The sequence below is a fragment of the Microtus pennsylvanicus genome, chromosome 2, assembly GCF_037038515.1.
Source record: "Microtus pennsylvanicus isolate mMicPen1 chromosome 2, mMicPen1.hap1, whole genome shotgun sequence".
In the NCBI taxonomy this organism is placed as follows: domain Eukaryota; kingdom Metazoa; phylum Chordata; class Mammalia; order Rodentia; family Cricetidae; genus Microtus; species Microtus pennsylvanicus.
In genome coordinates, this window is record NC_134580.1 from 40,079,214 (window position 1) to 40,091,614 (window position 12,401).

Consider the following 12,401-nt stretch of genomic DNA (forward strand, 5'->3'; position numbering starts at 1 on the left):
GGATGAGGCCACAGGGTTGGACTTCTTAAAGCCTATGTCTCACATCAGCCTCAGCTTCCATAGGGGTGAACACTGACCCACTGCCTATGGTTACCGAACCCTTGTACTTGTCTCAATTTCTCAGCCTCACATGATCTCCACATTCATGAGCATAGTCAACTTTTCTTTTTTAAATTGAGGACAAGCTATGAACTAAGTACTGATTACATTTTCTGCTGCAGATGAGGTTACTTGTTCTTCTTGGAGCTTTTAATCTAATCGCTGATGGAGATGGGCACGAATCAAAAGGTCACATGAATTACATATTCCACAGTCGAGTTTTATAAGATATTGTAAATTATGAAATGTCTTATGAAGGCCGAGAACAGGATATTTGGATAAGAGTAAGGGCAAACAGCTAACACAACACTCCTCAGAGTGATTGGAAGAGTTCTAAAGCTCACAGCACTTTATTATCTTGGTCTGTTATCCCTTTGACAGAATTCTCCAACTTAGTATAACTGGCCTTGGGGGATGGTTGTGCATCAGTGTGTCAGACATCCGGTATTTTAAAGCATGTTCAGAGCATGCAGCCTCTATTTACAGATGACAGAAATAGCCTACACATCCCCAGTTATGATAAGCAACAGTGCCTTCAGATGTTATCAAAGAGTCCTAGAGAAGACAAATATCACATAAATAAAAACTCTTGCTATAAGGGGACCCCAAGTGTCTTAGTATTCCCAAACCCGTTCTAGTTCCAATGAGGACTCAGGAGTTCTAAGGGCTCACTGCTTAGAGTGTTTTAGCCAGGAGGCTTGTGTCCCATTCACATTGGAGATTCATCAGTGACTCCAAATTCCTAATAGAGTAGTCTTAGAAACCGAACATGACAGGAGGCTTTGAAAATATCATATTACCTAAGCCCAATAAGAACCACCTTGAGGTCTCCTTCACCAAGCTCATTCTTCCATCTAGCCGTCTAGCTCACTGGGAACCTACCATATTGTCTCTTGAGATGGATGTCTTGGCTTTGCCCTCCCTTCCCTCTCATTTCCTCCCCCTGTGCCTGGCCCATTCATTATCTTCCTACTACCTTCTAGTAGAATTCCTGCTCATCCTCTAGGTTTCTGCTTCAGCCCTGCCTCCTCTGTGAAACCTTACTGTGTTCTCCCAGGTAGACACAGACATTCTTTCTAGACTTTCCCTATAATAGGACTTGGCTCCTTTAGTTCCTTAAATAACAATCCATTCAGAATATACAATAAGTGCATCGAGGAAATAAATAGACTTTCCCTCTCTACTTCTGAGAAGCACCTGTCTTTCCATGTTTTGCGGCAGTTTTTGAAATCCTCTGGCTTGAGAATTTCCCTGAGGTGTCACTGGAGCCTGCCTTGCTTCTGTCCTCCCATCTGGCATCTTTCTTCCTTCTTCTCATGTGTTGGGCTTTCCCTGACAGCAGTGGAACCAGAAAAAGCCTTTCTGATTGTTTACTAGGACTGATCAACTTCAGCTTGCTTCCCTCAAGGTTCCGAATGCATGGGAAAAAAAACTGCCTTCCAGACCGCTTCTTTTTTTTCTCCCCCCTTCTCTTCAGTTTCTGCTCTCTCTAAAATCATTTTCGGGCCATAGCTATTCCCCACCACACTTCGGTTGTGTCCTTTCTGGAGATCCTCTCACTACACATTCAGCCAGGTAAGGAGCAGGTGGCAGAGGATATCATTTATCCCACAGTAAATTCAGGGGAGGTTAGAGTACGTGATAAGTAATGGAGCCTAGGAAAATCTGGGGGAAGAATCAAGAAATCCTGCAGGGACAATTTCCTAGATGTCCAATTCAAAATAAAAAAAAAAGGTCCTTTTGCCAAGGAAATATTCTGAATAATCTGTCCCATCTGGAAACATCATTTGATGACAACCCAGATCTTCCTGTCTCCACCCCGGAAGTGACCATCCCACACTTAACCACAAACTCTGCATATTATAATGCATATTAATAGTAAAAGCTCCGGTCCTTCATCTATCCCACGCCATGAGATGTTTACATTGTCCTCATCTTCCTCAGTCATCACATCACTGTGGAAGTTGGAAACTACCTGCTTTAGAGATGAAGAAATTAGAGATCATAAAATTAAAATAAAACGACCTATGTTGCTCTTATTATAATTCATATTCCAGATTTCCTGAAGCCTAAGTCTTGGCAGTTTCCATCCAATTTTATGATGTATTTTAATCAATAAGATCTGGTTACATGCATCTCTACCCAACCAACAATGCCTTTCTTCCTGTCTCCCCCTGATTGAGCTCCCCCGCCCCTCTTCACACTAGGATTTTCACCTCCTTTGGGTCAGTGTCTGACTCTGTTCCCTTTTATCCCTCCCATATAAATGTAAGTGACCCAAGATATATGGACTCAGCAAACATTTTGAGTCTGTGATCTGAATATTCCACTAGTCATGGAACCAAGACACCTATGAACCCTGAAATTATTGTCTAATTAGACATTCGAAAAAATCAGGTGATATTGCAAATGAGAGAAAAACAAAATATCCATCTCCACTCCATCATCTTCCCTAAAATAAAATTAAAAAGTTTCTGCACCCCAATAAGTCTCTCCACTGACACAATAATCAGAATCAGGCCAAAACAAACTGAATTAGAAAAAGCCCAAGTTTAATGGATACAAATGCTCCTGGATGGCTTTCTAGCCCTCTAGAGAGGAGACAGGAAAGGAAGACTGGACGTTGTTCTCTGGGAGGCAGTTTAAATACCCTGTGGGAGTGGTCTTGAGTATTCCTGGAGGGATTGTAGTTTGGTGAGCTTTCTCTGGGGTGGGGTCTGGATTGAGGCAACTCCCAGTGGGAGGGGGCTTAGGATGGAACTTCCATCTGAACATTCCAGACTCTTTGGATATATTGATGCCAGGGGCTGGGATGAGGCTTCCACCCAAACAAAAATAAGTTAGAACATTTTCCCCAAATACCAGGCCAGCAGGTCAAAACTGAAATCCAAGCAATGATGGCAAGAGTACTCTGGGCATCTATTACCTAGGGTTCTCCATCTTTCACAACCACATTTGTTTTTCTTTGCCATGTGAGATGATATCTCTGTACATTTCACAATGTAGGATTGTAAGCAGCTCTCTTAGACATTCTCTGAAGGAAGCCATGCAGTTTGGATGGAGTGATGCTATACGTAGGCTTTATACTGGCTCCTGGCAGCTATCGAGGGCCAACACTGGTGGAAGAAATATTAACTCCTTGGATTAGTATAAATTTGAACTTGAAACCCACTTTCAAGAGAGTTTCAAGGAGATAGTTTTTTGCCTGGGTCTGAGCTATTGAATGTATTTTTGTTCATTTTGTTTTGTTTTGTTTTTTTCCTCATCTTTTCATAGGGGGAACAGAGTATTTCAACCCTGCAGGGACTTGGTTCTCATTTTCTGCCTCTTTTAAGAATAAGGAGCCTTTCTTCATGCGCTATAGCACCATTTCAACAGGAACCATTTAGTTATGACTTTCATTCAAATGCTCCTTTCCATCCCCCAATCCCTGTCAGTTTCAGCCACAGCTCTTGTTTAGGGGTGTGACTGGCCTCAGCTTGCCTGCTGGGAATGACCTTTTCTTTTGAGTTTAAGTATGCAGCTTGAAAAGAATGTGTGTTGGATACTTGCCATCCTTTAAGCCAGCCCAGGAAACACCTGCATTCCAGGCAGGACTTCTGCCTGCTCTTTGGGAATGTCTGTGTCTCCAAGCCAGAGTGTTCTGCATTGTCTCAAGTTCTCACCTACAGACAGGGGAGTGAAACTAAGCTTTGGGTAGATATCACACAAACCATCAAAGCCGGGGCCTTGAGAATTCTTAGGACATTCATTCCAGATTAATCAAATCAGTGGATTCTACCTATATAGTTGAAAGTCATCCTGACTTACTGATTTCATTCTTTCCAGCAACGTTCTCACTTGGAAGGTTTGGGGTCTTTTAACCTTAGATTCAGCTCAAGAGTCAGCAACCAAGTGACCCATGTTGAGGATACCAGATGTTCCTAGGAGTTATCTTAGCATGTTTCAACTTTTTGTGAAACAGGATTTGAGATTAAACTTGACCGTTCTTTGGGAGGCATTGGTAGTCTAGTTCCAGAGTTAGTAAAACGTATTTATGAATGAACCATTATAAGAGAGCACATGTGTGTTTTATAAACTATTTGCACCAAGCATCCTCTGTGAATGATAAAACAAAGCATGTATTTGCTATTCAATATTTCATTCAGTGTTTCCATGTGTTTTATAGACAGTGGATTTCCATAGCAACACCTATCACAATATATTCTGCCACTTACTTCCTACCTGAATATAAACCTCATGAAACAAATGGTGACATGTGTCTAATTGACTATTGCTTCTCAACAGCATGGTCTGATATACAGTCACATTCAATAAATGCCAAATAAGTGAAAATGCAAATTGGAAGGAGGAAATATCTTTGTTATGAAGTTTAATGTTGTAAAGACGTGATGCTCAATTGCTCACATGTATACTTCAAAAAAATCCATTCACCATCTAACATCACATGGAGGCTGAGGGTGAGGTAACACATCTCCTTGCCTACATGTGTATTAGAATACCATTTCATTATTTCTTCCAGGGCCACCTGGATTTTACTATATATATCATACTGTATGTTATTTTACCTAGTTGAAATACCATATGAATGTGTACATGGTGACACCCTTACTAAGGCACAGTTCATCACTCCCCTTCATCTATAAATGGATCCCCTACCCTGGGGAAGTCAGTGTGTTCTGTGATCTGTCCTCTATCTTGTTGTAAGATTATATTTTCCTGGATTCTATGGGGTCATGTTATTGTCACCGCTATAGTTGTCTTCCTTCTCAAAACACTCATCCCTCTTATTTTTGCTTAGCATTCTGAAGATAAGTCTTTTAGATTCCAAAGGATAGGGACATATTAAAATACCATCTTATCCAGAAAGGCTCCTCCTCCTCTCCCCCACTAGTGCAGTAGACACTGATTGTTGGGAACCGTACATAGGTCAGCTTTGTTGATCAATTTCTACTGTCAACTTGACACAACCTAGGATTTGTCTAGATCAGGTTGGCCTGTGGGCAAGTCTATGGGCAATTATCTTGTTTATTAATTGATTCAGCCCACTGTGAGATGCACCAATTCCTAGGCTGGCACCCCGGACAGTGTGAGAATAAAAAAGCTATCTGAGCAGAAACAAGCAGTTGGTACGAGTAAACTTCTTTCTTCTAAATATTGCCGGGGTGGGGGTGCTCCGTGACGAGCTGCTTGAGTTATTTCCTTAAATTACTTGAAATGATGGTCTGTAACCTGGAACTATAAGCCAAATAAAATTTTTTCCCCTAAATTGCTTTAGGTCAGGGTGTTTCATCATAAGAAGAGAAATAAAACTACAATAGCATCATTGGATACACACACACACACACACACACACACACACACACGAAGAAAGAGAGTGGGAGAGGGAGAGAGGGAGAGATTAACTCTTTTGCTTTCCCAGGAAGTGATCTGGACTGTTCTTCCCTGAGTGATGGCTGGGACTCTCAGAAGCCAATCACAGACACTTCAGAAGCCTCCTCTTCTGGCGACATCCTGTCTCAGCATCTCAAAGAAAGCGCCGAGAATTCCTCTCTTCAGCCTCAGATGAGAACATCAGGACATTTCCAAAAGAACATTTTGGTTCATTCAAGTGAGTCCTTTTAATCTTTGCCACACCCAAAGAATTCTTTCTTCTTGCCATCTGAGAACGAGTTAACAGTGACTAATATTTGCTAAGGAACTGGTATCAACCTGCTCGAGGAAGGGGCAGCCTAGGCTCCTGGTGGTGTGCAGATGACGCAGAGGAAGTGCCTGCCTTTGAGTGTAGTCGTGAAGTCCTCAGCAGCCCTGACTTTACAGTGTCTTCTTTTTCAAGATAAAGTTGTGAAGGAGCACAGGTCTTGATTATTTGTGCCTTGATTTTTGAGCTGTGTGCTTGGCATACTCAAAAAGAGAAACATTGAAGAGAAGAAAAACACACCTTTTAGTGCTAGGCCCCCAGGAAGGAAAATGGTATTCAGCTCTTAGTATATCCTTACGTGAGTAATGAAAGAAGCTCATCGGTGTGCTGCCGACTCCAGTTTTGCACATTAATGACATTTTCATGCAGTCTCATCCAGGGAAAAAGAGCTGGGCTGGTTCTGTTGAGTTTGCCAAGTATTTAAGTTCAGGCCTCCACTCATAATTTACAGCTCTACGAGCCACCATAGGGAAGAAAATGTGCTAGGCTCTGAAAATTTTTTTCATACCAATAAGCCTCTTTGCCAATGCAATAATCCAAATCAGATCAAATGAAACAAAATTAGAAAAAGCCCAGGTTTAATGGATACCAATGTTCCTGGGTGGCCTTCCAGCACCCAAAAGAGGAGGTGGGGAAGGAAGACAAAAAAACCATGTGTTTGTTCTCTGGGGTACAATTTAAATACCCTGTGGGAGTGGTCTTGAGCATCTCTGGGGAGGGGTTATTGTTTGGTGGGCTTTCTCGGAGGTGGGGTCTGTACTGAAGCAACTCCCAGGGGAGGGGGTTTGGGATGGAACTTCCATCCAAACATTCCAGATTTTTGGGGTATATGGATGTCAGGGGCTGAGGTGACACTTCCAACCAAACATCCCAGACTCTTTGGGTATAGGGATGCTAGGTCAAGGCTGGCTACTTCCTTGGGGCATAGGGCAATGTGGGGGAGGGGAGAGTTGGCAGTTGGTGGGCTCACACTCAGTGGGAGGTGTGGTTGGAGAGGCTTCTGATTAACTGCTATTCTGTCAGGCATCTGTTTCTTGAGGGAGATGAGAAGGCAGGTTGCTAGGAGAAAAAATAGATTGTTATTACTGGTCCTACAAATGAGGCTAGCCATGGGAAGGGGGATGAGCTACCAGAAAGAACTGCCCTGGTTGTACAGGAGAGGCTCAGGTGAATAAGTGAGACATGAGAACTGATATTCCCTTTAAAAGCAGAATTGAGTTGTTGGGTAGGTGCCCATTTTAGCTGGGAGAGGTGGTACCAAGGTGAAGTTCCAGGAGCTAGTGCAGGTGCTGGCATTATCTGGAGGGCCCTCTGTAAGTTGAACTTGGTTCAGACAACAGGAGTGACCTGTAAAATATGCTGGGGTGGAATCAAAATAGACTCTGGAGACTCTTCACCAGACCAGATTTCTGGATACAGCAGCAGAACTTTTCCAATGAACCTATAGGTCTCTGTAAGATAGCTTGAGCATATTTACATCTTGGTGTCATAGCAAACTTTAGGTTAAAAGGCACAAACATTTTAGAAGACAATTAAAGAAAATTGGAAACTTTGAACCTCTGAAGAGACATCTTAAACCTGTTAATTTTGGACTATGAAGCCTGTGAAAGAGGTACACCTGTCTGTATCTTTAGCAGGGAGCTTAACAAAGGAAGTAATAAGCTACCAGTACCAGTCATCAAATGCCATCAGACAGATCTAAGAGGGATAAGTAAATGAGCAGAAGCAAGACAGATTTTTTAGCTATGCAGGCAGTCCCAAGTCTCTCTGTAGTCTTTAGCAAATACCAGTCTTAGAAGCAGTGCTTTTAGTTGCTGAGCCCAGGAGGCCTGGTGGACTTTTGTGGGGGTAGGGTTCAGTCTACCTGTCTTGGCAGAATGAAACGATTGATCCCTCAGTGTAGTGTCCAGGAAGTAGATGAAGTGGAAGGCAACTTTTTGCTCTGTGAGTGGCTTTGCCATATCCAAGGGCAAGCCTCCAGGACAGTCTTCTGCAAGCATGCATCTTCTTGGAGAAGTTATAGGATGCTGCAGGAGCTGGCATGTCTCTCTGTCATAAGATTGACTTTTGTTAAATGTCATACTCTCAAATCTGTAAAGGTACTTGAGAGTCAGGTGTATTTAAATTAGACATAAGTTAAATTTGGACATATAGTTTACCCAATCAGTTACAGCTTACCAATGTTAGTAGAGGCAAGAAGATTAGAAAGAATATTTTAGTAAGCCAAAGTATATTGGAGGCAGAGTGTCTCCTTGATAGGGCCAGCACATGTGGGTACTCTTACCAAAGATGGCACTGAGGTTTTTACTTTGACTTCAACCAAAAATGGTGGCTATCCACGTGTTTGTATTTTCCCAGAGCTGTTGTAATCTGGAGTTACAAGTTTTACAGATTCTAAAACAAGCACACAAACACGCACAGACATAAAACAACAAGCATATTGTGGTCACATTGTTTACACATATATATATTAACAGACAGATGGACAAAACTTTTTTTAGGAACCTGTGTCAGCTGACCAGCTTAAAAATTTTGGAATAGGCTGCTAAAAGCAGGCGAGTACACAGGTGGTCTCATTAGGGTCAGATCAGTAGATGCTGTAAGGGAGAACAGAAACAAAAGGACAGAACACCTATGCCGTTTTAGAGTGGAAGGACATGGGGAACAGATCCATTGTAAGGAGAATGCTAGCGTGACCAGATCACATGCCAGGAATGCAGACAAACAGCAAATAGCTAAGAGAGAGGTGGGGAGGAGGAGCGGGAGCACAGCATCCAGAAACTGTGGGCATTGCAGCTGGGGTTTGGGGTGCGGTGGGGGTGGGTGGGTGGTGTTTACTTGTTCTCATGCCTCCAAAAAAATTTTAGGCATTAGGGACATATTGTGTTCGATAGCCCCAATTTAAAAAAGACTTGGTTAAATTGGCAGGCTTAAAAGGTAGCCCAAGAGCATTTGGAGATTAGGCCACGAATTGTAGGTGACCATTTCGCAAGTCTATGCCAGGATCCATAGCCTAGCACAATGCATCCACTGTGGTAGACTTTGGATCAAGAAAACAGAGGGGTGTAAGAAATATCTACAACAGGGCATCTCCTAAAAAAGGAATCCCACATGGACAAGGCAGGTCCTTGTCTTGGGTCAGGTCAGGTACCTGGTTTGGCCACGTCTTTCGTAGGACAGTCTGAAAACTGCATGAGGCCCTGGGCTTCTAAGGCAATTGACTTAGAACTAGAAATTTACCCAGATGAAGCCAAGCTTAGCCTGGTGGAGAGCAGGTGCAAGGGAGGGTGCTTTCTTACCATTTGGCCCTGGGCAGGTGAGAAAAACAACCTTTTGGTGGGACCTCCAGATGGAAAGTTTCTGTGCCCCGATAATCCTCTCCACCCATGCAATAATCCAAATCAGACCAAATCAATCAAAATGAGAAAAGCCTAGGTTTAATGGATATCTATGTTCCCAGGTGGCCTCCTAGGCCACCAGAGAGGAGACTGGAAAAGGAGACCAGAAAACCATGTGTTTGTTCTCTGGGGGACAATTTAAATACCCTGTGGGAGTGGTCTTGAGCATCTCTGGGGAGGGAGTCATCTTTGGCGGACAGTTTTGGAGGTAGAGTCTGGACTGAGGCAACTCCCAGGAGAGGGGACTTGGGATGGAACTTTCATCTGAACATTCCAGACTCTTTGGATATATGGATAGCAGGGGCTGTGGTGTGGCATTAACTTAAACAGGCTCTGCAAGCAGGTTGCCAAACTCTAACATTTAATCCTGCCTCTGTGCAGAGAGATAATCCTACTTTTTACTTTGCGGTGTCTAAAATGGTCCGAACGATTTAATGTGTCTTGTTCACATGAATACCGAACAGATTTGAGGTTATCATTGCAGGGGGCAGAGATTGAGTGGACATGATCTTTATTTACCTTGATAAACCACAAATGAATAGTGTCCCACTAAGCATCCCTCCAAAGACTCACTCATGCCCTGTGCTTTATATTCTCACTGTTCAGGAAGTGCTCAAGGTTCTTTAAGTTCCCCATGAAGGAGTTTCAATAACAGAAAAGCTAGCTTTGAGTTCCTGGTTAAGTGCCAGGCTACTGAAACTCAGCAGCCACCTCTTCCAGGGAGTCTAACCCTTACAATTCTGATTCCCAAAACTCTTCTTTATCATGCCCATGAGCTGCACCACTATTGCATGCTTGTCTGTATTTCTCCTCATTCTCTGATCCCTAACTAAGGTGCCTTGGCAGGACAAGTTCTCCCTGATTGTGGTGAAGCAATTTCTAAGTGTATCTGTTTATTGTGCAGATGAGTTACTAACATTCTACAGATGGAGTAAGCCTTTGTATTCATGGCCAAGGATGTGACCATGACAAATGCATGCTCTTGTTGTATCTGGGGTGTCTGTTGTACCTGCTGTACCTAGATGGCCCCTGTTCTTCATCAAAGCCCACTCTAAATGGGACTACTTCTGATGGACCTTCTTTGAATCTTTATGGTTGGTGGATGAAATAAACTATTTTCCTATGATTCCAGGGCACTTTGCATGTATTGCTTCACTGAAATATTTATTGTCCTTTATTGCTGGGCTCTGACTTTCTTGGCCATCTCCATCATTTCTGCTCTGTATGTGTAGGACCCGAGTGAGCATTTTGTTCCAGGTGGTACAGAAGACGTTTAGAACTTAGCTCAGTGGTAGAGCGCTTGCCTAGCAAGCGCAAGGCCCTGGGTTCGGTCCTCAGCTTCAGAAAAAAAAAAAAGACAAAATAACAAAAAAGACCAAAAAAAACAAGGTAACTAGAACACTGGCCTGCATCATTATTTGTATTAGTCATGGCTTTTGAGTTCCAGGCCTAAGTTACAGAGATAGGATGTACTGTCTCCTGCAAGTGCTAATTCCTAGCAGAGACCTGTTTACCAGTCTTTGCCTCCTGCCCTCTCTTCTGTGTTGGTGTTGTTCCTCAGAGCCCATCTTCCCATGATGGCTCCTTGTGATTCTGCAAACACATACCTTTCAGATTTCTAATCTGTCAGGAGAGATTTCATTCATTTATAGTTATGATATGAGACCTGAAATTGCTACATCAGTTCTGGGAGGATTCCATTTTCATGGCAAAAGCAGTCACTTTCTTGATGAGTATGTAAGGTTCCAGAAGTTGTTGAATGTGTCAGATGCTGAGATGAAAAAGAAAAGAAATCAGCTGCTCCACCCTCTAGCAGAAAAAAGTGATTCACCACCAAGAATAGGCATTGCCTTCAAAACCAGGAGGTAGATGGTGTGTAGGGACAGATTTTTTTTTCAGTGGGGAATAGAGAAATGAAACAAAAAAAAAACTTATATGTGAAAAGATGTTAAAGTAAATAGAAGGTGGTAAAGTGGGAGGACAGAGAAAGCATCTACAGGTTGGGAGAAGTTGGAGGAATCAAGGCCAGATTCCTGGTAAGATAAGCCAAAATAGGTACCAAGTCAATCACCACTGAAGGAGCAATGAACATAAGGTCCAAAGTCACACAACTGATTTCTTTATCAAATTCAAAGATACACCCACTCACCCTTCTGTGTGCACAGCCAGTGATCTTTTTTTGTGTCTCAAACTGGATTTATTTTCCTAATTGGCATGAAATCTGGATAGATAGAGGATTCAAACACGCTTTAGATGGATGGTTGACATTCCACTGAACTCGCAATAATTTATTTAATTCACACAGTATACATAAATCCTCCACACTTTGAGTGACATAATTTACTACTGCTCCAGTTTGAATTGCCAGACTTCAGGATTCCACTCTCACCAGGGGCTCAGTGAGATTTATAGCTAACTCTACCCGATATTCAGCATAAATCACAAAAATAAAAACACTCACAGTAAAACTTCTTCTGAGTTTTAAACAACTATTGTAAAATTAAACCCCTGAAGCCTTTGGGGAAAATTAAATTGAAATCTATTCATAGATATTTTTTAAAGTCCTCATGTGGTGGTAATCTAACTCAGCTCTGATTTCTTATAGGTGTTAGTCTGAGACTCAAGGTCATGATTGTCATGATTCTTGTGGCTGTAACTGCTGGAAGCTTTGTACTTCTTTCTACCATGATTTGACAATGTTGAAATAGTTCAGAGCTTTCAGAGTTTTGAAAGGACTATTTCATAATACATATTTTTTTGTCTCTTTGGTCTTTAGAGATTTCCAGTATGTGAAGTTGCAATTGTCTTTCTATGCCTCATTTCAGACAAAACATTATGTCCTGTCTAGATGTGGTTTTTAAATCTTGGTGCTGGCACCTCATAGCTTTCTGATCTTGGACTATTGCATCATGTCTCTCAGTCTTGGTCTACTCATCCACATGCTCCCTACTTTGCATGGTTTGGGGCTGATGAAGTAAGCTAACGTATGAAAAGTATTTGTGAATAACAAAGCGCTCTGTAAACTTTAGGCGGTTTTATTATTGTTGTGGCTGGCACAGTCATAATCATCATCACATTTTAAGAGTTCTGACTTTAGCATAAGCTCTACAAAGGCTTCCTCCAATATCAAAGCAAACAGCAAGCTAGGGAGATTTAGAATATAGACTCTTGTTATAAAAGGATTTTTTTCATTGACTGTGTAA

The 12,401-nt window shown here is 42.2% G+C and overlaps 1 protein-coding gene across 1 annotated transcript in view; it reads left to right on the forward strand.

Moving 5' to 3' along the window:
- Nucleotides 1–12,401, forward strand: part of Tmem71 (transmembrane protein 71) — a 50,355-nt gene that overhangs the window by 22,524 nt on the left and 15,430 nt on the right. The window contains exon 6 of the mRNA XM_075960898.1: nucleotides 5,522–5,710. Within this exon, the coding sequence (XP_075817013.1) occupies nucleotides 5,522–5,710 (189 nt within the window). The remainder of the gene's footprint in view (nucleotides 1–5,521; nucleotides 5,711–12,401) is intronic.